This window comes from Galendromus occidentalis, unplaced genomic scaffold, assembly GCF_000255335.2.
Source record: "Galendromus occidentalis unplaced genomic scaffold, Mocc_1.1 scf7180000077360, whole genome shotgun sequence".
Taxonomy (NCBI): Eukaryota; Metazoa; Arthropoda; class Arachnida; order Mesostigmata; family Phytoseiidae; genus Galendromus; species Galendromus occidentalis.
This window is the reverse complement of record NW_003805348.1, coordinates 337,640-363,431: the sequence shown is the minus strand read 5'-3', so window position 1 is coordinate 363,431 and position 25,792 is coordinate 337,640. Positions and strand designations below refer to the sequence as shown.

Here is a 25,792-nt window from a genome sequence, read left to right as displayed (position 1 = left end):
GATTCGATAAAAATTTAGAGTGTCAAAAGCTCTATGACTGCACTATGGGAGAAATCTCATCCATTCACGAAATTTCCACATCCGTCTGCGAGCGATTGCGCGGTGATCATCGATTCTGATTATGTGCCATGTATTCCGGTGATTACCATAGAATGAGACTTATCGAGCACTGATTTTCCTCATCGAGAGGCTCGGGATCTGAGAACTCATCCCAAAGCCAGGCTGGGGTTCCGGAATCAATCAGTGTCTAATAAGCAATACAATACAGTTCTCGACTTGACGTGTTTCCCTGAATCGGAGTTGAGGGGTTCGGACCCTCCTCCTCGGGCTCCCTCTCTCGTCAGGGTTAAACCTGCGACTTTCCGAGATGTCATAGAGGATCGGGCACTGGATGCTCGAGGACGGTGTGTGTGGCTCTGTGAAAGTTCCTTAAAGTTTTTCCAAAGTTCGAGGAAAGTGTGGATTCCCCATCAAGAGTGCGGTTCAGTGACGAACTCAGTCCTGGCGCTTAGAGACTAAGAAGAACGGAGTCCTGTTAAGGTTCTTTGGATGCATATCAAAAAGTAAGTTTTCATGCACACGATGCGTGATGCCAAACTTTTTCTCTGGAACTGTTCGACTTCGTAGCTTTCGGAATAACTCCTCCGAGAAAGTTTCTGCACGTACATTTCTGTCTGGCTGGATGTTCTGCTGTCGCTCGTTGACGTTCTCGAGAAGTCCAATCATCCAATGAGGATCTGGACCGATCATGGGATATCGGTCATCATGTCTCGAGTATCATACCCGAAACTATCATGAAGACCATCTACTAAGCTATATTGCCACCGCCCCCTCCCGAGGCCTCCCCAGCCGACACAATACCTAGTATACATAAGCTGACGCCCTCTCAGTGTGATTGTACCACGAGCCAGGCGGCTCACTGCAAGCACTATCATGCGCTTCAACTGCTCAATAAACTCACGTCAATTGTTGAAAAAAAAGGATCGACTCTTCGAGCGTCACAAAGTTGTCCGATCTGTGCAACACTCTTCGTATCGAACAAAAAAGGCGGTGTCAGCGAGAGAATCTGTGATTCATTTCCAGGACCGTGCTTCTGCTCCGGAGCGATCCGGACTAGTTCATGATCGTTACCTAATCCCACAAGACAACTCTTCCCTTTTTTGACAAATATCCTGCACATCAGGAACGATTGCGTCACTTGTGCACAATTGTGAGAACCAGAGCGGGCTCATGCAATCAGATCGTATAGACGCGGGAAACTCTTAAAATACATAAGTCAGAATTTACGTAAACCTATCGGGAGAGAGCGACTCATGGACCTTCCCATCGTGACTTCCACTTCAACGATCTCGGACATCGAAATAGCACAATCTCGACTGCTCCGAGAGCGTCGGCCGTCATTTCAAGGTTACGCTGTCAGGAGCCACTGCCCCCTGCCAGACTTCTCGAAACCTTTCTTCAGGTTCCTCTTGGAACATATGTAATGATGGCCAGCCATTTTTCTGGGACGTCAGGACATAGGGGTCCCCCGAAGTTCTGAAACTGTGCAGTCCGAGGGTCAGGGATTGCGCGAACCGAGCGCAAACCAATGTCTGCAATCGAAGCCAAAGCATATTAATAATCAGGAGTTACAGGTTCGATCTCCGAGAAGGAGAGAATGAGGGAACCCGACCCCGTACCTGTTTCGAATGCCGAAAAGGAAAAGACTCACCCTTAAGGCTCGAATGCTTCCGTGCTCTTGAATGATTTGCGGCATGTGCTGACAGTAGCCCGCGAGGGCCTGTCCAGTATACTCGAGGAGGTCCCTCTTGACGTCCTCGAGAGCAAGACAAACGTACGCGATTACCAGAGCCACATCCCAGATGAATGGGCCGCCTTGACAATCACCGAAATCCAGTACCGCGTAAACTTCCCCGGACGAGTTCACCAGAACGTTCCTCTCGTTCAAATCGCCATGGAGCAGCTCTTCGGTGAGGACGAATTGATTTAGGTCGAAGAACAACTCCTCTTTCCGGGATAGATAAGTCGGATTGCAGATTCGCCATATCGTTCTGAGGTCGCTAACCTCTCTTCATCTTCTTCAAGTCAACTGATATTCTGTCGTAGGCATCGAATGCCTCTTCGATGGAACGTTTATTCAAGCCGTCCGTGTGAACGTCCAGAAATTTGCGAGCATCCGTTACATGTTCCCAGTCCCAGAGAAACGAGCGGGACTTTATAGATGGGAAGTCCATATCAAGGAAGGCGACATGCATTCGACCAAGAAGCTCTCCCCATTGGTACGCTTGCGCGAGCGTGGCTGAGTTTTCCAGCGTCTTGCCTACGGGAGCGTCAAGTCGCACATAAGAGGAACACAGAGATATTGTACAATCGGAGGGGGTTCGACATAAATCGACACACCGAGGATCATGCCCGAGCATATGATGCTTTCCGACGCCTCTACCTGCCGAAACGGACTTCCAGACTCACCTGGGAGGAAGTCGAATAAGCGAGCGATAAACTCCCTACGCGTTCCCCCACGATCATCGTGAACTCGGGATAGGTATCCGCCCCCGAGAATCTGTTTGGGAACAGAACAGGGTATCGATTTCGCCAATTGTGCCATGAGCAGGGTAACCTCCGCTGGAAAGCGGCGGGAGCTTGAAGAAACCGGAAAGCACGATCCCCGAGAGCTAAGATCTTGTCGAGAGAATGTCGAACTCACTGATCAGCTGGACGTTTTTGCTGTCATTGCTGTTGGTGATCTTGAACAGGTGCTCGTGACCATTCGAGAGCTGCAAGGTCGTGACTCAAATGATGGCAATCAGAATTTATAAATTTCCGACTCGGAGGGACCTTCCTTGATGAATTCGGAATAGACTTGCCTTTATATAGAAGTTCTGGTCGTCATAGCTGACCAGTTGCTTTATCACTTCGATCTCTCCCGATCGAATCCCGAAATTTTCCAAGAAATTGCCGACTGTGGATTCCGGAAACTGGGGTTTCGCGCTGTTTTTCGATGATTCAGGCATACTTACTGTGAAACCAATATTTTTCAAGAAGAATTCTCGGCACCATCGTACGTTACGTCGACCTCGCCGGCGATCAAACCGGATCGGAATCGAAGTCGGATCGAATTCATAAATCGAAAAAAAAAATCTGTGAGCGTCAGAAAGATTCAACCTTTTCGAGGTCTAGTCTAGACCTCGATGAACTTAACAGCTAGACCGTCTAGACCTTGCCTCCATGCGAATCGAGGTCTAGTCTAGACCTCGATGAACTTAACAGCTGTACAGCTTTGGGTGCAAACTACTCCGTTTCTTGAGGAGTTGATATTCCCTCAGACGGGGGCTTGAACTTGCTTCTCGAGAGGGATGAGAATACAATAAGAACTTCGTTCCACGCCCGGATTCGATCTGATGTCGCTTGTGTTTGCCTCGAAAGTTTCGTTCCTTCACTTTCGAGGCGCTGATCCGGCGTGAGCCGCCTGACCTATCAGATGTTCCTCGCCTTAATGCGACCAATTCCATCGTTGTGTAAGATTATTTTTCGCTCCTCTGCTTCTGGCCTCCGTTTTTCCTCACCAGGGGACTTTTCGAGGACTTTTCAGACGAGCATCAGATACCACGTTTTTATCGACGTGGCCCAGGGAACTCAGTCTGGCAGTCGCCGAAGGTGAACGTGGCCGGCTTCCCGGCGGCTCGGCGGGAATACTTCCCTGGCTTTTCACGAGCCGGTTCCCGGCTGTCGTATCCGAGCCAGCGACCTCCCGCGCGATACAACGTCAACTCAGTTTGTGAGAATCTGCATGTGAAGTGCAGACCGCTACTCCGGGTATCGGCCCGTCCGAAGATTGATTGAAGAACTCCTTCCAAATGAAGCTCCTCCGATATCTGAGTCTCTTGAGAAGACTGTGCTGACAGAGTCTCTCCTTCACTCAATCTGATCGAACTTGCACTGGTTCCCCGTTCGGAAACTTGTTATGTCCCGACACGACAAAAGCACCGCCGGAGTGAGCTCGTCAAAGCAGTTCGCTTGTTCTCTTGTCAAGTTCTCCGGCGATATTCAATAATCCCCGTTCAGAGAATCCGTCTCGTAGTCCAAATTGCGAGGGATCAGCAGCGGGAAGTGTTGGAGAAGTATTCCGACGAGAGAGGTCTCCCATCGGAGAGATTCCACGTTCCCAAGTGATCCGCTCGCAGGATTCCAGATCTTCTGCGAGTAATCCATGGAAAACTCTCGCGAACATTTCGGGACCCTTCCGCCGATTCGACAGGGGAAATCGGGAACAGTTCACCTGAAACCGTTGGGAACCTCGATGGCCTATTCCGAATACTGCGATATTCGGACAGCCACAGTTAAGGTGAAAGGTCAGCTTTAATCCATAATCTCCGACCCTCTGTTAATTTCCCACTCTGCTCGTTTACTCCGAGGGAGGAGCGGTCATTCATATCTTTTCGGAGTCCAAAAGAGCGGTCCGACCGATATTCCGGAATGAGCAAGGGCTCCCTCCGACATCTGCCGGGCCGGCAGCCTTTCCGAGTCCGCGGACTTTCAAAGCTCCGATTTCCTCTCCGCGGACCGCATGGGTTTTCCCATGCCACCTTGATTTCAAGGCCTCTTGTTGTCTCTACGCTTCAACCCGACTGGGTCCCTCCTGTGAAAATGCTCCGGGCGGACCCCAGGTCTACGGCCTAGCCAGAAACTCACTTCATGGCTGTTCGACATGTCTGCCTGAGTGAAACTCCACAGAATCTTCAATCGAGCGATCCCGAATATTACGCATAGCTACGCGACAGGAGGTCTGTGGCGTCCACGGGGTAAATTGGAGGGGTTTCGCATTCTGAGAGGGGCTCAACGGGGAACTATTAGAGGTCGTCGGCGGGGTATCGTAGACCGCGAGGGGTCCGCCACGTTCGCCGGGGGTCCACGGAGCCCTAGTGACCGACTCCCGGGATAGACGGCGAGATTCCAAACATTCTGGGCCAAGCCAACTCCGCCGTGCAACTAATCTTCCTCATGGGCGGAACGTCCGACTCCCCGGCTTTGAAGGCTGGCTAGACGGTACCGAGCGACGGGGATGTCGAGACGTTCCTGGAGTCGCGTCCGGCAGAACAAACAGAATTCCGCGATATGAGAGTCCGCAGGAAAAGCTATATGAGCGGGACATCGGAAAACTGGAACATCCTGTGTCCGTTTTATCATCCCCGAAATTGCTTGTTCGACTACGTCGATCGAAACGGGAGTGAGACGAGCGCACGACACTGTCGCGCCGAATTGGGGCTCGCCTTGCTTCCTCCCGCCAGGGTCTCCTCTGTAAGAGCCCGCCACGGAGGACACGACTGCCGGTGCCGCAATTCTCCGGCAACGCGGGCAGAGAACGATGAAGCAACATGTCACATCGTGTGTTTTGGTATTAGAGATTTCCAGCAGGACAAGCGCAACCACATATTTCGGTCACATGCCAAACTATGTCGCTCGCTGAGCTCAGAAGCGAGCATAGTCTGAGAATGCGGAGCGGAGCGAGTCGCGCGATGTGACTTGTCCCCCGCAGAGGGCCTCTTCCCGGTCGAATCATCATCGTCGGGAAACTGACGTCTTCCGTTTTTTCCCGGAAACTCCGAGCGTACCCCGGTGCCACGTATCAGGCCCGACTGCCGGAAGCTCCGCTCCCAGACTAGTTCTTTCCCGGTCCGCGATTTCAATTCGACCTGCAAAAGTTGACTTTGACCTTATATCGTTTCTGTCACGACACGTCGAGTGTTCCCTCCCTTTGTTTCGCGTTGGCGATAAGTTAAGGCTCGTTCTCACGCCATCCTTGGAGCGGACTGTCATCTGGATCCAGATCGAAAATTCAATTTTGCTTTGATACCGCCGCGCTTCCGGACCACGCCATGATGGAAATCACGCCACCGATGCCCAAGAACGCCCCCAAAAGCTTGAGAACAGAAAAACAGGATCACTTCAAGTTCCAAGCGAGTCCAGGGAGGAAATCTCGCTCACATGCTCTTCGGGAACTCGGGGCAGATCTCCGCGCGATCTGGAGCCTGATACAAGGTGTCAGAATGTCTCTTCTGTCGACAATGCGGAACGTATCGCACCTCTGTTTCGTCGCGCCATTGGATGCCGCCGGCATCTACGAAATACGGGACTTGGAGTCGTACACCTGCCAACAGCTGTCTGTCACCAGCGATGGTGTGATTCAGCTGCTCTGTTTGGATAAATACTCTTCCCGTCGTGACTGGATTCTCGTTCCGCGATACCCATCATTTCCGAAGGGCGTCCCCGTGGTATGCGGTACTGACATCGAACATGATCTACGCATCATTGTTTGGATGTCCCACCGATGCTCTCTTCAGAATAAACTTCCGAACGACGCCGCGTGACTTCGAGTTCGTGGACAGCGTAACCGCTGCTTGCGGCGCGAGTCGCATGTACACACAAGGAGAGTGGAACGTTCGCATCATCCATGCGTGGATGCCGAGTCTTCGCGCGTCCCCGAGACCGGATGCTCCGCTTTTTTCTCGGTGACGGAAAGCAATCAGGATTCAGTGGAGACAAAAGGAATCTTGCCCGCCCCCTCCCCTCCCTTGCCCGACCTGACGGTCCGGAGGCGAGGAAGCGCGAATGTGCAACCGTCTGCCGATCCTCAGACGGAAGACACCCGAGAGAGTTCCCTCACCGGAAGTGAATGAGTTAAACTGAAGAAAAACTTCAATTCGAAACAAATCGAGAGCATCGCATTCAGGAACTCGAATTAGGGTGAAACCACTCCCGCAATCGTTCACTGCGTCGCTAATCGAGAAAACAACGTGTTTTCCACTTGGAGAGCATCTCCGTCGCTTTTATTCCAGCGAGGCGAAGCGCGGGCGAACGCGGCTCCGCTCAGAGTGGACCCTCGGCGGTTCTCGGTGTTTTCCCCACAACGTATTCATGCATGTACGCTCGATACGGCCATTTGTATTCTCCTAGGCTGCGATAAGCATCACTCGATCCGCCGAGATTCGTCGCGGGGAGCACTCTAGTGTAAGGTAGGAGGCGGCTCTCGTTCTCCGGATCCACCCGGCCACTCTCTTGCCGAGATATCGAACGCGACATCTGAATAACTGACGGTCTCTTTTCGGATGTTCAGCTAACGAGAAGCTTCTTTAGAGATGGAGGTTCGAGACCGGGTCTCGGACATCGATCGCGTAGTACGGCTCGTGAAAAAAAATCGACAGAATTCAGACGTAGCAACGTTCGTCCATCGAGGGCTCCTGAATCAGAACGGGTTCAGTTATGAGTCTCCGACTCAATTAAGTGTGATTATGCGGTTTCAGAATGAGTAGCTTGTCTTGATCAAAAACCAAAAAAAAACAGGCGCCCCAGGGAAGACGGCTTGAGGAAACCAGGCTCTCGCATTTTCGTGCGTCCCATTTGGCGTCTGGCTCGAATTCCCCGACGTGTGTATAAATAGCTTTGTCTTCATTTGCTGTTCAGAGCTCACGAGGAAATGCTGTGACACTGTTTGTGGTAGTGCTCCTTCGAAATGCACTTTGACAAAGCTTAATTATGTACAGCGACTCCAGCTCGACGATCGCTCGAAGACCGTCCGCATTCTCCGACTGCTATCCCTTCCATCGGTTCCTGTCCCGCCGCTGATAGACCCTTTTCCCGACGGCTGCATCACAGCAAAGCTCACGTGTGACGACAGAATGATCTCACGGGCCTCGACGATCAAGGTTAACTCTGGAAGTCGAGCCATGGAGTTGCCGGAAGGCTTCGACGACGAATCTTGGGCGAATAATGCCCGAAGTCGGCAACAAGTTGTGACGCTAAAGAGGAGCTGATCTCGGAAGACTTTTCCGATATTGGGTTTCTTCGCGGAGCCCCCATTGTCCGATTGAGGATCCATCGAGTTCGATTCTCCATCGATTTCCCACTATGGCAGTTGCGACGGGAGCGCCGGTTAGGTTTGAGGACCCGAACCGAAAATTCGATTCCGACGAGAGTGTTCCCTTCGCGAAACTTTCTACTGGGGAGCGAACCCAAAGTCCGGACGATGATCAGCAAACCGAGGGAAACTCGCTGACTTATAATCGACAGTTATCCACCATTGTAAGTGTCACGACTACACGGGAGAGTCTTTCCTGCCGCCCACCACGGCTGCTCTCGCTCGAGTCATGGACGCAAAGGAGTCATGGGGTCTCGCTAAGCCGGAGATTCTGGTTCCACGAGTCTCGAAAGAATCGAGGATTTCCCACCCGCCACAGATATCTCTCCGTTTCATCTTCCTCTAGACGATGAAATCTCCCGCAACCTCGAGCTCATTTTCCCGATCCGAACTCCACGGAAGACGTGCTAAACTGTGGGTTCAGGGTACAGGCGGACGGGTCAGCGGCTCCTCGCTTACAGAGGCCTAACAGATTCGTGACGTTGATAAGGTCGCAGAAACTGCTGGAACCAGCGCATCGGCAGGTCATGAATGTGGATCGAGGACCCTGGAGAGCGACTCTTGTGTGATCAGATCGTTTCCGCGATATTGATTTCCTTCGCGATTCGCGCAGCTTCGAGAGCTCACCCTCTTGAATACATGATGGATGATGAAATTATTACCATCAAGATTCGTTCCGCTCGGCTAGCTTTTGGGAGACGGGACATCTTTCTTCCCATTCCGGAAGTTCTGTGTGTGACTCTCGAAGATCAGCCTCCTTAACTCTTCCAAACAACAGCTGCGCACCGTAGTGAGAAAAATCTCCCCGGGTATCTTTCAAAAAGCAATCACTCAAAACACTTATTCCCTCCGGACAGGCTCGAAGCCCGGCGAAAAGTTTCCGAAAACTACTCACGAAGAGAGATCTGAGCAACTTGGGCAGCACGTCTGTCAACGAAGGATACCAAAACAATCGCGAGCAGGCCGGTTTGGAGCGACGCCAACGCCACGTGTATCGCTTTGTTGTGAAGAGGGCCCCTCCATCTCGATCGCTGGTTGGATGAAGTCCTTCCCCGAAATCATCTCCTACGAACGGAGAGACAGCGATCACTCACCATACCGCACTCTGTTTCGGAAATGAATGCTCTGCCGCGGCGACCGCTGGAAACGAGGATGAAACCTGGGAAATCGAGCCTGAAAACATAGACTGGGTCGTTTCCCAAGCTTTCTGCTGATGCTGTCTGACGTTCTTCGCAGTCGAGCGTATTGTCTCCAATGAAAAGGGCAATGAAGTTGACATTTCGATATGTCGAGCCCGGTTTCGGAATGATTCCGATGTCTCCCGGAAGAATTATCGTTCTCGGAAGGAATCTCGCCTGGAATCACGGCGCTGAAATCCTGCTTGGCTGTACGGGGTCGACGTGGAAACTCGGGAGCTTGTGATTCAAAATCCTCGAATGAGACTTCATCATCAGCTCCCCATCATTACTGGTATGTGGCTCTGATCCGTTCTTGCGGCTTTACTTCTGTCCGCGGCTACCGGGATAAGCTCCACACTATAAGTACAACTGTTTTCTCAGGTACGAGTCCGAGCAATTCGATTTTCGGAAACGATAATAGCGAGCGAGAACTGGGCCCATTGTTCGATACGACGCTTTGATTTCCTCTGTCGTGTTGTCTGAGATCTGTGAGAAACCTCGCGTGACGCTTTGTCCATGTATGGCCGTGCTGCGGGGAAGTCCGCAGCTGGCAGGTCTAATTATCTTCCGGGCACGAATCTGTTTATTCTCGCGATAACAATCACAGATTCGTTTGAAGACCAAATCCGACTGGTCAGGATCCGGTTGCGAATGATTGAGTTGTGCCCGTATTCGGAAGACAAACAATACGTTAGCCCTGCGGCTTCAGCTCCATAAGAGCGCGTATGAGATTGTCTTTCGTAGGATCTGCTCGGCTCGGTCGTGGGCAAATGAACGAAAATTGCTGCTCTAATGCGATCGAACTCACAGTCCGATAGCAATTGGTCCCGGCTGAGTCGAGATTTCAATTAGATCGTGTGCTCAGAGACAACTCTGTAGGGTAACATCGCTCGATATCATGACCCCTGCTGCCAGCGTCTCGGGCACATCATTTTCTCTACTCGGCCGAACCTGGCGTCGTACCGGGGCGATCGAGCTTGGTCACCTCCCCAAGTTTGCCAGCTCTACGGATAGCGCTCACAGACTGCGGCGGGAAACGCTCATTACGCTAAGGGTCGGTAGGTGGTTGCCGGATTCAAAACGGCTCCGAAAAGTGATATCGTCCGTATCCTGATTGAGCACACCTGATTTTCTGATTTCGAGCACGGGACATTTTTCCTGCGTCCAGCGATGGTGTTTTCATTCAGGACCTCCTCGTGAACAGAGTCTTCCGGAAACCTCCACGATAAGGGAAGCTGAAGGTGAACAAGGTGAATTAATCGAAGAGAGCCATCAGTCTCGACCGGAGAGCGAGGACATGTTCGTTGGGAATTTATTCCTCAATTACTTTCTATTACTCACTTAGTCGCGGGAGCTGTTTCCGCTGATGGCGAAAAGCGTCTTTGATGTCGAACACTCATTTATCGGGGTCTTGCTTGCGAGAATCGCTCCTGGAGCTGCGACAGTCGCGAGTGGTGGCTCGTCTCCGGGAATCGCCGAGAAAGCGGACAATTTCTCCTCGTATCCTCAATACTTTAGACAATATGGGCGGGCAGGTATTTCTTTGGAAAGAGGCCCGCTTCCATTGAGCAGACAGATTCCTGATTAGTTTCAAGAAGGTACCTGGTACCCACTCATGTCTTGATGAAACGCGGTGGCGATTTGGCCGATGGGTTGATTGAATGCTATTGATGGATCTCCTTTATTAAATCACGTCGAGTCGTCGACGAAGGAGCGGGACGGGCCTTGACTCGATTCCGAAGCGGCGCGGCGAGTCGTACCTGTGCCTTATATCGGCGACATGGGAATCCCAATGTTTTTGGGAACAGCAACGAAGGCGAAGTTTTCCGGATGATGTCGCTTCCGACAGTTAAAGCAATTCATTGCAGGAATGACGCCACATACTTAAAAGTGACGAGGAACATCCGTCGGGCTCGGAGATTCACGACGCCTACGTCTCGAAGACATGGAGTGTATTTTGGGCGAGAAGTTCCTAATCGATAAGCAAAGTTCCCTCATTTCCCCCCAGGGACACTCATGCATGAGGGAATTTCTTCCAAGGGAAACCTCCTCCCGATATATCTGTCCCGTTCTTTGAGATTTATGAAGACGCGGGACGGGTATTGGACGTTTGCGAGGAGACTATTCTCCGACGGGCGGACTTATTGGGGTTCACTGTATCGGCGTCTACAGTGCAGTTCACCGCTAGGACCTATACGATCACGAATACTTCGTGGATGGAAATCACCTGTCACGGACCTCGACAGCTTTCCTCGCCGTCACGAATCCGATATCGGACCTTCTGTCACCGGCAATACCAAACGCTCCCACTGAGCCAGAATTTATGATCAGTCACTATAAATATTCTGAATGAGTACGAATGAGAATACGAATGGGTATGTTCTGCTGGTCTCTATTCTACCGTACGCTCGGAAGGGAGAGGCTTGTATCGAATCGATTCTCCGCGGGTGTTCCACGTGCCTTGGACTCGCCCGCCCGATTGCCCCCCTTGTTTTCCTGAATCCCATCTGACGACTGATGGCTGAAGATCCCGCCTTGGGCTCGCAAGTGGCCGAGGCTCCGTGATCGTGAGGATTTCCTCAGCTCAGTCGGTACTCGGAACTCGAGCGAAAGATGCCGAGATCTCTGGCTCCATGACTCCGGAGTATTTCGCAGCAGATTCGCGTCTGCTCCGGGAGCTGCTGTTCCAGACTTCCGCCAGACGTCCTAATCGCAGGGGATCGCATAATGTTATCTGGATGTCAAGTTGCCACTGGAAGCGGATTTGGACGGGCGGCCAATCTCCCACGCAGACGGGGACCACTTGAAGATTCCCGAAGTTTTTTTTTGGATGAACTCCGGTCAACTCGCTCGGGCTGCTCTCTTGGGACTTGGAACAGATTTTCAATGCAGATCGGTCGGCCGTGCAGCCTGTTCCAAAATGCAACTAGCGGATGCGGTAGCAGAAGCTTCGCTGACATTGCCAAAGGACTCCGCCCTGGGCAGATAAGCCGCACGACATTGACATTTACCTGCGTTGAGAATTCCTCCTGAAGGAGACCTGCCTATGCTGACCTTAAGGTAAAAGGACGGTTCAACGATAAGGCATATCCAGGAACGTGTATCCCAGAGGAATACCCCATGACTCCGTGGTGGCTGGTGATTCGAGATTGTCCTCGACGTGCTCGTTCCCGCCCGTTTGACGATCCGGGATGTCGACGAAAGCATTCCGACGTAAAATTTGAAATGGATCTCAATCAGCATATAGGCACCGAGATCGATCCCGTCGCTGTGATCTATGGTCGCCGCTCCGTCGTTGTTTCGGGAGTCCTTCTCGTGTCTGTGATTGGTCTAATGGGCGGCGTCCAGAATGTAGTCCGCCTTGGAAAGGCCAGCGCCGCGTGCTCTTTTGGGCCTCAGGGTACTCAATGGTTTAGAGTCTTGTCGATTATTAGCCCTCCCGGAAGCGCATGGGCTTTTTCCTCCGGATTCCTTGCAGCGGTTGAGTATTCCAGAAGACTATCGAGAGGAGTCGACAGCCTAGGCCTTCTAACGATGGGGCAGATGCCAGAACGTAATGGGTTCGATTCGGTCTGGCGTGAGCCGAAAACTCGTTCGATATCGAGTTCTATTTGATGCGGCATCATCCCGGAATTCATTAGTCTCACAGGGAGTCAATCAGACGCCGTATCAAGCTCTACAAATGAAAACAGACAAACCGCATGTGGAAAAAGCGGTTCATCCGCGGAATAGATTCAGCAGGCTTACATTCCGCGGTCTCTCCTCAGCTCCCCGCTGCAGCGACCGGAGATGTTTTCTCCGGAACGGGATTACTTCCGAACCCTACCACAGCTGAATAGATCTTGAATGCGGAGCTATCAGGCTCATTAAGATTCACAATTCGCTCCTAATAGGGTTCAGATGATTACCCGTGTAATATGACCTACTCTACCCGAGAAGTGGAAGGAAACACGAGAATAATCACACTGACGCTTATCATTAGACTTTGTACGTTCAGATATCACCTATCCTTCTCTGCATATGCTTTCGAGCGTACAAATGGGAGGAAAAATACTAGATAAACGCTGGAGCTGCGCGATCCATCTCCATCCAGCTCTCATTGATTAGCGGACCGACCGATCCATTGGTAGTATGTCGGTATACATACATCTGCTCATAGATGCGTTCATGTGTCTAGCGTTATAGATCCTCCTTTGCTAGGACCTTCCTTCTTCGGGGAACTCGTCTCCTTATGATGCCTGTTGCCTTCCTCCCTCAAAACCCGCATGGCTTCGTTCCGATACTTCATCCGTCTATGATCGATTTCTCACTCCCCTGTGCCGATTCGCCGCATGTTTGAATTTCGAACAATCAGGCTCCTCCATGAATCTATCCATCCGTGCAACCGAGACGAGCAGTCGCGTAGATGCATCTCATATCCCATTCGAGAGAGTCTGTGCCGAGTCTAGGACTCTATAGACATTCTGAGGATCTGTCGAATATGCAGCATGTAGTATGACATCATGAGCTGTCCAGGTGAATGAATTTCGGTGTTCGTCCGCAGATGGTGACTACGGTTCAATTGAGTTCAACATGAATGGCACCGAAGTGGAAGGTGATGCCGCTTCCACCTTGAATGCCGAAGTCTCGGTCATTCTGGTACAATCGAGAGATTCGTGGCAGTTCAACTACTCAGCGCTCCTGATTCTATCGTATGGAGCGATCTTCGCGACGGGTTTGGTGGGGAATTCCCTCGTCATTCTTACCCTCACTAGGAATCAGAGAGGGAAGGTGAGTATGCCATCGAGGGAGTGCCTTTGGTTCAAGATAGATAGAAATTCCCGACTCAGGTAGGAGATAGGGCAATCCTCGCGAACTACCGATTCCGCGTACACACCCCTAAGGCAAAGATTCTAGGGACGGGCGCAACCCCATACCGCCTCCTATCCCCTATTATCTTCCTTTCCGAGGCGATCCCGCGACTGTATGCTTATCGTTTTCATGAGTTCCGCACGAGGGTGAGACGAGTGGGCTTAGCTCAGGTATGAGACCTTGTGCACACAGTGTCATGATTGGAGGACTGGGACCAATCCTAGGCACATGAATGATGGACATTCCCCCAGGTGCCCGGGACGAAGTTCACCGAAGAAGTCGCTCTTCGCTATCGTTTATTTCGATGTGCTCCTTGTTTATGATATTTTGTTATTTAGTAGTTCTAGATGTGTCGAAGCTATGTCGCTCCGAAAGCTCGAATTAGACATTTACGTAAACAAGTCAATGACGTCCGGACGGCATTTGAAGGTTTCAATCCTCCAGGCGCCAATGGGAGCTATCATGCGCCGCCGAATCTTGGAAATCATTACGCGCGAACTACTAAATACCTGGCGCCGCTGAGAGAAGATCCCCGTCTGATAACTACCGGGGGTGTATTCGGAAAGGTTTACATCACAAGCTACCTCGCTCCCTCCTCAGCATCCTCCTACACACTATGTACTATCTTCCTCACCTGTCAACTTCAACGTCCAGTCTCTGTTGGCGACCTATGTTTTCTCACGCTCATATACGTACATATGTATGTGCCCAGAGATGTATGCATTTAGCCATTGCTTAGCGGGCCTGGAAGCCCTAGATTGACTTGAACATCCCACATGATGAGTAACTGATTCAAAAAACTCATCGGTACTTCGACTCTCAATCGGACAGAGATGGTTACGAATCATGCCCATACCACTGGCTTATTTGAAGAGACTCCGTCCATCTCTCGGAGCAGAGTCCAGAAGAGCCGATGCCCCGCTAAGAGCTGAACTTCAAGAGTCAGTCTCCTGGCTGAAGAATACTCCACACTAAGCGTCACCGGGACGGGAGGGAGATTACCTCAGACTTACGCACCAGCATCGGGAATCATGAGATTCAATGATTAATTGGTCCATGCTTTGTTGTGATCAAGATTGAGATGCATATCTTATTAATTCGCATATACACGATCGATCAGCCTTTCATATCTGGCGCGAGACTTCGGCAGATCGTTGTTTGTTTTCTCCCTCCAGCATTATTTTTGTTCTTCTTGCTCCACTCGCAATATTTGCTCCTCCGTGGAGTCCGAAACGGCAGAGGACTTCCTTCCCCGTGTGATAGATGTAGTTGCATCCGAAGATGACGTGTTCGGTCGTCTCCTCGTATACCTACGCCACACGTGGGACAGCTTTTGTTAGTTCCGCTGAACATCTTGTGAGCTCTGGTTGGCTACGTCCTGGCCCTGGGCAAAGCAAGAGGGGTGTTCCCCTCACTGTTATCGTAGACGAAGCTAGATACAACTCGGGTCTTCTTTCCCTCGACGTAAGTGCTGATGCTCGTCTCGAGGAGAATGCAGCCTCTCCACATCGCCTCATGGATCTCTCGCATCCTTCCTAAGATTTGTTTGTTGAAGATATTTGAGAGCGGACGCCCTCAGGTGGAGGGATCGAACATCATGGACCCTCCCAACGTATTAGGGGGATCGTTCGGCCAACTCGATAGCATTTTCTCGGAGCCGATCTCGGTCGAGACCCGGACCCTCGACTCTCGCACCAGAAGAAGCGTCTGTGGGCGGATCGTTGAGGCGTAAAATGTGAGGAAACCGAATCAGAATCTATCACCTACCTGAATCCACGGCGGGAGGCATGAAATTAGGAAGTTGTACGGCGGCGAATTCATGGTTTGCGTCTGCGAGCATCGCGCTCCGGTGACAAGTCACTCCCCGCAGTAAGCCTCAACCTTACAAGCCGAACCGAGATGCGGTGTGAGATGTATTCCACACATCATGTTTCAGCTGTAGAATGTCTCGGAAGATATGGGAACCTCCAAAGGGGAGCTTCCTCACTGCGCCTCAACGCGAGGGAACGGGAGCCAGAAGTCTTGTAACTTTTCCAGCTACTGAAATTAGAATTCTCATCTCGTCAATGCATAGTGAAGGTGGTTCGAGCGTGGAAAAACCTTCTGAATCAGTGATCTGATACCAGGGAATCTGATTGAATCATCAGAGGATCTCCGTAGAAGAGGGTCTCGAGTTCCGACAAACATGAGCCCGTTGGGGGAGATTTAATTAGGTAGCATCGGCTCTCTGCGAGATAGACTCCCTGTGGCCCGATGTCACAGTCTAGAGCCCAGAGCGGGTAATGCCGAAGCGTCGGCTTTTGTTCGAAGACAGGCTCCCGGCGCGAGAACTGAATGATCAGAGCGCTTTCAATGATATCGTCCTTCAGCGTCGAAAACTATTATAGTTCGTTTCAATTCGCGCGGCGGTTCCATGGACACGGAAACAGAGCACAGAGGAATCGGATTGCATTCTTCCACCCCCGCAACGCCAGCCGACCATTCCGAGAGAAGCTCAGGATTCGAGCGTGAAACTCTTCCTACACGAAACTCATCCTCACTTGATGCGATCTGGGTGGAGAGGATTGTATTTCCGGGGGAGCGTATTTCCAGGCTCCCTCTGCGATTTCTTTCTCATGAGACTGAATTCGGGTTCCGGTATTGATCGTGAATGCTTTCCCCCGGCTCATCCGCTTAATCTAATCAGCTCCGCTTGATACGCTCGAGGTTTTCGCTTCGCTCGGTTTCATGGTATCATCGAAGGAACTGCGCTCCGGAGATGCTCACCTCTAAGAAAGATCTCCCTCGCCAATCCATTGCAAACGAGAATGTTCCATATTGAATTTTCTCGGCATCGGCAATGAATCGACGACGGATCGGAACATAAGATCTAATGAAGTCGATCGGGTCACAGCTTGTGTCACCATTCGAACTTCCACTCATCTTCTCTGGCGACTCCCAGAACGACAGCTTGTAGGCTCTACTAGCCTCTCAGAAGCCCCTGGAGAACGGTTCCTCCCCTGGCCTCGGCGGAGCGCGAACGAGATAGGTGGTTCGGAAATATTCTCAGTCGCTCCCGCCTTCTCCGGGGGTCTTCCAGCCCTGTTCTCTCTTGACGGAGTCTCCTCCGGCACGTACACCTCTGGTTCCGATCCGGAGTGTGACCGACAAGAGGTTAAAAATGGTGACCCTCTCCACGAGCTGAGATTGTTCCTCTCACCGCGCCGATCCGGATATTACAAGAAACTGGTAAGGGCATAGACCGGCGATGTCACGCTTGTCACCGGCAGAGCTTTCTTCCTCTCGTGTGCCCACATAGCGATATTTGTTTCCCTGTCACGGGTAGCTCATGGCGGGTGACAAAAAAGAGCAACCGACCATTCTCTGGAATGAGACGTGTTTCAATCACGGACCCCGCAGAGCGGAATCACACTCGTCCCGATAGACCCTCTGAGGCTCGTTTGATCATTCGGCAACGGGCCGCTCGGGCCGAGGGTGGCGAAGAAGCACGACTCTTCGTTGTCCGGGTATTGTTTCCGCAGGTGGAAAGAGGCTACGGCGATTGCGAGGCCATCGAAGTCTTTGAGCTAATATTCTCAAATTAATTCTCCTTGAGGTTCGTGTCCCTCGTTCGTCCGGAGGCGTGAAGAAAAGCATTATCTTTCGGCAGCTGATGACAAGTTGTGCGGCGTGCGCTCGGTCGAGGGTAGGCGTTGCCGGCGCAGTGACGGTCGGAATAGCCTCGAATGAGGAGACAGTGCGCATCTCGCGTGAATAGACGCAAGCTCCCGTAGTGTGCGTCAGGAGACGAGCGGTCAGTGAACGCAGTCCCTGTGGACGTATACGGGTGTCGTTCAACTCGTCGCGCACTTTGTTTGCTTCATTGTAGTCGAGAAAGCGATCCAGACATCCTGACGACAGCCCACAGTGCCAGTATGGTTAATGCGTCCTGAGTCCGCGAGGCGGCACCAGAGCGACGCGATGCAGCTCGAGCCGACGATACTTTCTCTCCTGCGTTGCAAGGAAGACGGCAGTCATAAATGATCTCCGCGTTGCCCAGACCTTAGACTCCCGTCTCGGAGCAAGTGATGTGATGCGAACCCCTCGCCTTTCCGAGAAGGACGTCGACAAGGCTGCAGTAGGCAGGAGGAGATAGGAGCTTGAAGTGACAATTATCCTGGGATCAGAGTCATAAACCCTAGACGAAAACTAAGATGTCAGGTCGTTCGGTCGCTCGGTACGTGGGAAATCCTCCGACCTCATTCGAATATCCTTACTCCTTACAGGTGGCCACGAATGTCTTCCTGTTGAATTTAGCCATCAGTGATCTCCTGCTGGGCGTATTCTGCATGCCGTTCACATTGGCGGGATTCCTGCTGCGAAATTTCATTTTCGGCCAATTAATGTGCAAAGTGATCCCCTTCTTACAAGGTAGGAGCTCGAGTGTTCCGTCAACGGGGACTCGTGCGAGTTGACCTAGTCCCTCGGGCGGGAAGAGAAAAAAAACAGATTCCTCTCGCTCGAACGATCGACCTCGTTAGAAAAAAAATCCGACCTCGGTCCCTGGACGGCAGACATGTCTCGCGGAGACAAAATAAGGGTGGATTGAGTTCTAGGCTATTATCGCAAACGACCTCGCAGAGCTAATCGGCGGAACCGGCTTCTCTACAGGGGTTACCGTGGCCGTGAACGCGTGGACATTGGTTATGATCTCTATCGAAAGATACTTCGCTGTGTGTGAACCGCTCAAGTCGCGAGGATTTTACGCCTCAACACACGCCTGGCACTCCGTAGTTATCATCTGGATTTTCGCTTTGACGAGCATGACGCCTATCTTCTACGTCAACAGACTCCAGCCGGCGGGATACGGTTTGTGGTTGCAATTGTGCGCGTATGGCTTCCCGGCTAGACTGGTCGGCATTACATTCTGATCGACGCCAATCCAAACCTGATCCTTGCAAGAATCATCGAGCTGACATGAGCGTCGAACTTTATTTCGGAACAGGGCGACAGAAATGCCGGGAAGATTGGCCGAATCCGACTGTCGAGTCAGCGTTCACGGTTCTATTAGATCTTCTACTGCTAGTTATTCCCTTGACGGTGATGGCTTTCGCCTACATCAACATCACGGTCACTCTACGCAAAGGCATCCGGGAGAACGAGAAAGGCTCAAACGGTAGGCAGCTCATTTCTTCTACGAGGGGAGCATGCGTCTTGTGCTCCGGAAAGATCTCAACGATACAGACGCAGTAAACTCTGACCACAAGCCGATCCTCATTCCAACAGAAATCAAACTCATGGGGCCCAGAGGCATCGGAGTGGTAAACAACAAAACTCCTGAAAACGTGATCGAGCGAGAACCGAGACTCATCGTAAAGTGGTGCAAGGTTCAGAACGAGGACTCATCGGATTCGTCGTTTGGGCACGTGGATCGCCCCAAAGCCGCGAATCCTGCGTCTTCTGATTCTAGTTCGCATTCGACGCATGACAAGTACGTGGGAGTGTCATTGATTCGATATCGGAGGGGTTCAAAGAAGCTTTCCCTCTTAAAGCTTCTCCGGACACACGGGAGTTTTTCTTGTAACGATTTCAGAGCTCCTGTGCAATTCACTAATTACACTCCCACGCCTCGCGAGGAAATGATCCGCTACCTGCGCACCAATAACAACGAGCAACGAATGGCGGTTCGCCGGAAAGTCATCCGAATGGTGTTTGTCGTGGTGAGTGAGCTCGGATTTTCTTTCTGCCATTCTGGCTCTCATCTCATATTCCCATACCAGCTCGGATTGTTCTGGGAAGACTCCATGCGAGCGCTCTCGTTTTGTTGTCGGAGGCTCTATGGAAATCAACGCCTCGGTCTCTGTGTGGAGCCCACTCTGAATTATTTTCGCAGGTCTTGGAGTTCTTTGTCTGTTGGACTCCAATCTACGCCATCAACACTATCGCGTCATTCTCGAAGGACTTGCTCACTCCTTTGGGCGGTGTAGGCATCTCTCTTTTCCACCTGCTTTCGTACGTATCGTCGTGCTGCAATCCAGTCACGTATTGCTTCATGAACAAAAACTTCTGCAGGTAAGTCAATAATATTGTAGATACAATCGTCGAGATGATAGCCGAAGTGGGTGTCGCAGCTCGGGGCATCCCGGGGAAATCACATTATGCTCACTAAATAGACGAAGAGGAGCACAGAGAATCCCTTTCCGGTTAGCAGATAGGGCAGCCCAATACTTCTCCTAGCGAATTATTATCGATAAGGACTTTCTACTGGGCTTGCTCTTGTCGAAATCGGTCTGTAGATTGAGACCTTGTTCAATTTTCGCAGGGAGTTCAAACGCTCAATAAGCTGTTGTGATCCGAAGTACCTGAAGTTCTGGATTCTTCGGAGTCGGGAACGAGGTCCTGAAATTAGCCTCACAGGAATTCGAGCTCAAACACGCATCGAGATTCGCGACAATCGACGCGCATTCTGCTCACAGAGGAATCATACCGACTTGTGAGGTTCTCTGCTGTTATTCCGATTCGGAATTATTTCTTGGGAGGAAAACAGAGGACGCATTCCCTCCCGCGTCCCGAATTCGCTCTCGAAATACATACTCTGAAACAATGGGAGGAATTCGATTTCTTTCCCTCCGCAAGGGAACTCATCGATTGGATGTGCAAATGTATAATAGAGATTTTATATCCGACGTTCCGAACGATGACTCTCGAGCGCGGAGCCACTTTGTACGTAAATGCGCTGGAATTCCTGTGATGTACTCAAGTGTAATATAGCCCTCAAGAAACTAAATCGCATGATTGTTTCATCGACTTTCGTGAGCTGTCAGAAAGAGAAAATAAAGCAGTCAGTCATGCTGAAGTAAGTCCCAGTCCATCTTTTGTTCCTTTTCGTTGCACCTCGTGGCTGGCGCGCGTCTCGTCCCGCGACAGAATTTCGATTATTCCTGTCGAGGCAGAGAGGTGTGAATGCTTGAGAATTTCCGACGAGCGAGTGGAAATTTCCTGTCGCAGGAGCCTGTGAAAGCTCTCGGTACGAGAACGAGCGGACCATGCACCTCTCATGAGAAAGTATTATAGCATAGAGAAGCTCGCAGCGAGAAATTGAACAAGCGAATTCTTCAAGTTTTCCGCTCGGAACAATCGCCAGTAGGAAAATGGAAAAAGCCGTCATTCCAAGCCGACTCATTTTCTGATAACAAGCAGTGTCGAACAATGCTTCAGGCAATCACTCAGTCCCGTCTCACGCGGGAGGATTATTGGCGTCTTCGACAGACAGCTTCTACTCGTGGTTTCGTCCTCGTTTCTAACTCCGTGAGGTTTTCTCGGTCGGTTAGGATGCTGGTGGTGTTTCCTAAATAACTTCAGGCTGATTCGGTGCTTTGGAGGGGATTAGCAACACTCCATCGGAGTCGAGTTCGACCACTGACGTCATCGGCCTCCGCGACGCCAGACAAATATATAAGAAGAGTTTTTAATTTCGAATTTTTCGCTCCCGTCCCGGCAAGTCGACGATGAAGGTCCACTGTCCGATGAAGCCTAGCAGGGCCGGTGCCGAGAACGAACTCGAGTTACGCCCGCCGAGATCGAGTTTTCGTCTGACTCACCGTGTTTCACCTGCAGGGGTCCGCGGCTGACTGAGTTGAATGCTGCAACTCCATAGCAGTATAGATCGGAATTCGATCGCGAGCCGCTGAAAACCAAGCAACCGTTGGAATCAATATTAGCGTTGTAGATGCTACAAGCCCTGCGGAACAGAGAGATTTCAGAGACTCAAGCAGTCGGAAGTTCACTCCGTCTATCTCTGACTGAGGTAGCGGAGTTTCTCGCAGCGACGCGCGATCCAACTCCCGGACGTGTTCGCCTTTTCTGGTTAGGTTGTGGGTTCGGGTTCACCATTCACAGGGACCGGTCCGGCGAATCCTACGGGCAGGAGCGCGGTCGCGAAATTCCCAGCGAAGGCGATTGCGCTCTTGACTCTTCGGTCCACGTCCCTCGACCGTAATAAGAGCGATATAAGTGCTTGACGGAATTTCGGCCGGGCATTGGGTCTCAGTTTACAATGCATTGTTCCTACTGGCGTTAAGCATAACGGGGTCTCGCTCCGTTGCGGGCATCGTTGTAACTCCAAATAGCCTAGGCAGTCTTGCTCCCACCTCATTCACTGATTGAAGAGGCTTCCGGGAACTGCCGCCGCGTTGTCAAGCAGAGAATCAGGATTTCAGGCTCGGTAATCCGAACTTCATGAGGAGAACTTTGGGTCTCTCTCCAGACCCTTTCGCAACTTTTCTACATTTCAGGGAGTTGTCCTCATCCATGGAGGCGACGACAGTATGTAGGTTCGCGAACGGCCTCCGCTAGCGATCGGAATCGTTCGAGGTCGGACCGAACGATTCCCTTTCTAAACCTAGCTCGCGCTCGACGACCATCCAGATAATCTGTGGCCCATAGATCGCTTCCGCACTTTATGAATCATGCATTGCCTGAAGTGCGCGCTGCGGATTGCAAATGAGGTTTGCATGCTGATACACCTATCATATTGTCGCATCAACGAGGCGCCTCGACCGTCGGGCCGCCAGCTACAGGGCCGTACGACCTTTGTCGAGGAAATCTCCGCTGTTCCACGCGCGGGGACATACAATTTTGCGCACTTATCGCCCATCTCGCACTAGTTTCGGGTTCATCCACTCTAATTGAGACGCCATCAACCGTGGGCATTAATCCCCGCAGTATCTGACGCAGGAACGGTCTTCCTATCCTAGCACTCCTCCAAGTCTCCGAGGAGTAGCAGAGTCTCCGAGGAATCTCATTCGGGTTGGTAGGCTGATTTGGCTTAGGCACTTAGTGGTCCGACGTCCTCAATATACTTGTGGTAATCGAAACGAGCTTTTTCTCGGTCCGACTTGTCCTCAATGGCGGAATCGTCTACGAAAGAAATTCTGCCGCCGAGACGCGCAGGGCCGGGAACTCGGAATCTTCGAAAGGACGAATACGATCAGTTGGGGTGCGGTTACCGCGGGGTTCCAAAGCTCGCTCAGAGGGGTTTCAGATGCGTCTCGTTTCACTCATAGTGAAACAGTCTTTTAGTTACGATGCATCGCGCTGTCGCAACGACTGACCGATATCAATTCGGCCTCCTACACGTGAATGACGTAGGTTCGTAGATGGATGATCGTCGGGATCGTGTCGGGCCCATTCGATGGGAAAGCGTGGCACGTCTCCGACGATGTCAGATCCTGCGTTTCCCATCTTTCTTGCCCTGGTGATTTTTTCATGTCGGACGACCGTGAAGCTCCCCTACCGAGGCCTCGCCGGACGTAGACGACTACCCATATTTCGTGCGCTCAAATATCTTGGTACGATAACTTCCAGAAGAAATCCTAGAGAGCGCGAACCTACGCACACAGAAAGCACGTCCTACAATCATGCATCTTCTCGAAACTCTGCCCGCGCATTTCGCGAGGACGATGATGCCCTTGGAGGATATGAGTGCCGAATCGTCGAACTTTCGAGCGAATGCCAGCGTGAAGTGAATGGAGGATGCGGAGAGTCCACGCCAATGGGGGAGTGCGTGGCTTGATGAATAATGCGCATTTGAAGTCGGGATTCTGAGAGAACGCTGATTCTATTCAGGGAACGCTCATTGAAATAAGTCAGTGTGATCGAGATGACCTCCTCGGAGCTACCGCTCACCAGGAGCCTTTTTCCGGAGCCTTCTACTGACTCCGTCCATGACTGGTCTAGAGCTGGGGGAGTCACTGGCTGAGTACATATATGTATGTACACTGTACGCAGTTGTGTTCCAAAAAAGGCCTGGAATCCTCGAAGACTGATATACAGAGATAGGACCGGAGTCACTTTCGTCACTAAGACACAGTCGACCGATTCGTGTTCATTCTTTCAGACATTTATCATCTGTAATTGATCAATGTGTCAAACTACGTAAGTTGTAGCTCGTCCTGACAAGTCAAAATCCCAGAACGCGGGGAGGCTTCGAGTGCGAAATCCTTGCTTTTGGGAATAGCTTGGTACCTATCCTCAAGACGTCTCCATGCCCCACACGGGCTCAGTCTGGAACAAATACCTCCTGGAAGTTCGCTCCGAATTAATCTCAGGAAAAGTATAGCGCATCTAGCCGACGGAACTTTCTGATTGAACCCTCTTGTTTGTTCTGTGTCACCTATTCCCAAGTGAACTCAGAAAGTTAGCGAAGACAAAAGTAGGACTCGTTTGTTTGCATTAATTCAATTGATAAATTTTCCACGGTGGGAAGTCGGAAAGAGAGGAAGCATTCCGATTGGGTCGATTCGTCAAGTCCACGTGCAACTGGCTGTGTGTTCTTCATTCTTCCTCGGACAGAGAAACCTGCGATAGGCCAAATCAATTCGCTCGATAATTGTGGTTTCCACGCTGGCTCCGGAAATTGGCAAATCGCTGCAACGTGCTTCTGATAATATAATTCGAGACAAATCGTTGCGGCGATGGTGACTGCGGCGAGGTTTCCACCGAGTGCCGAAAAATGTCGTGGAATTGTCGCTGGGAGCCACAGACCGATTAGCTCCCGAAGAGATCCCTCGGCAACTCCACCTAGGGAGCCTCAGAGCTGTGGCTCGATCGGTTCGGAGCTCGAATTTGGCGTGTTCTGCGTGGATGTCTCCGCTCTTAGGGCCGCTCTGAGGGAATCGGCCTTTTCACGACGATCGGGTCCATCCATCTCCTGAAGACGCGGAAGCCAAATCGCATCTGTTGACTGCGAAACCCATGCTCTGAAAGTCGTAAGACTCTGAGTCAGGATTAAGGGGAGCTCTGAGAGAGACAGAGAGCTTGTATCAGGAGCAACTACATATGACTTGATGATTCTACTCAAAGCGCTGTGAATTGCCCGCTAAAAATACACGAACAATATACTGGGAATAGGTATGGAACAGAACAGGGAACATGGTTGACCCTCGAACACCCCGCGTTGCGAGTTTTCCACTTCGGTGAGCTACCCCGCAGTCAGATCAGGTCACGAGGAGGGCTTCCGCCAGCTCTCTCTTCTGCTTTTTTTCAACAAAGCTGTTTCGCTCGTTTAGTTTGTCCTATTCGAGTATGGAGAAAATTGAAGAGAGGGTCGAATCCCATTGCGGACCTTCTTCCCGCCAGCTCCATGAGCAAATCGAAAAGGGCCTATGTGTCCCGAGCGGTTTTCTCGTTTTCCGACGACTCGTCGAATTCGCCTACATCCCCATGGGTAAGTTGGCTGCTATTGCGGCTCTGAAGCAAGCCATACGCGAGCAATATTCCGAAGCTGAGCTAGCCCGGACTGGTGAATCATGCGGTCGAATGATTTCGAGTGGACATGTCCTGTATCAATCTTGCAATCGATCTCGATCCCCACAAAAACGACCGGGCGTGAACAACTTCGCCGGACAAACGTTCTCAGGCTTATCCGGAGCCTCCCGGGCATTTCCCCTGGCGGGTGTCGGAGAGTGACGTCTATTGTGATTCTCCGCGCTCCCGTCATGATTCATGAGAAACGCAGTTTGTCAACGGACTGGTCAGAGGTGAAAACCATCACATCTACTTTAAACATGTTGCCTTCACTCCTTGCTCTGAGATTCCTCCTCGTGGTTAGGGGCGGGGCGCTTGTAGTCGGTCAATCGGTCCTCCCTGGATCTCTCACAATGAGTGTTTCTAGATCTTGTGGCAATGGACTGCAGCCGACCCTTCTACGTCAAGTCTCCACCTAACTCATCTCACAGAACCTCTGGATTATGCGACAAATTACTTCCGTGCAATTTCGACTTTGAGTGGGTGACATGATGCCGCTCGTATTTTGATTTGCTCGCGCTGCCCTATCTGAAGGGAGGGTGCTCTCTCAACACAAATGAAATTT

The 25,792-nt window shown here is 51.3% G+C and overlaps 2 protein-coding genes across 2 annotated transcripts; one reads left to right on the top strand and one right to left on the bottom strand.

The window, feature by feature from the left end:
* Positions 1–1,068: 1,068 nt before the first annotated feature.
* LOC100902016 (hydroxylysine kinase) lies at positions 1,069–3,011 on the bottom strand. The gene is made up of 6 exons (XM_018639102.2): positions 2,865–3,011; positions 2,705–2,774; positions 2,470–2,622; positions 2,066–2,320; positions 1,712–1,965; positions 1,069–1,592 (listed from the first exon to the last, which is right to left on the bottom strand). Exons 1-6 carry the CDS (start codon positions 3,009–3,011, stop codon positions 1,398–1,400), a joined length of 1,074 nt encoding a protein of 357 aa, XP_018494618.2. The 3' UTR covers positions 1,069–1,397.
* Positions 3,012–6,044: 3,033 nt separating this feature from the next.
* On the top strand, positions 6,045–20,617 carry LOC100901871 (cholecystokinin receptor type A). The gene is made up of 9 exons (XM_029111153.1): positions 6,045–6,174; positions 13,634–13,860; positions 18,207–18,351; positions 18,592–18,789; positions 18,926–19,096; positions 19,207–19,411; positions 19,493–19,640; positions 19,814–19,992; positions 20,243–20,617. Exons 1-9 carry the CDS (start codon positions 6,045–6,047, stop codon positions 20,415–20,417), a joined length of 1,578 nt encoding a protein of 525 aa, XP_028966986.1. The 3' UTR covers positions 20,418–20,617.
* The last annotated feature ends 5,175 nt before the right edge of the window (positions 20,618–25,792 follow it).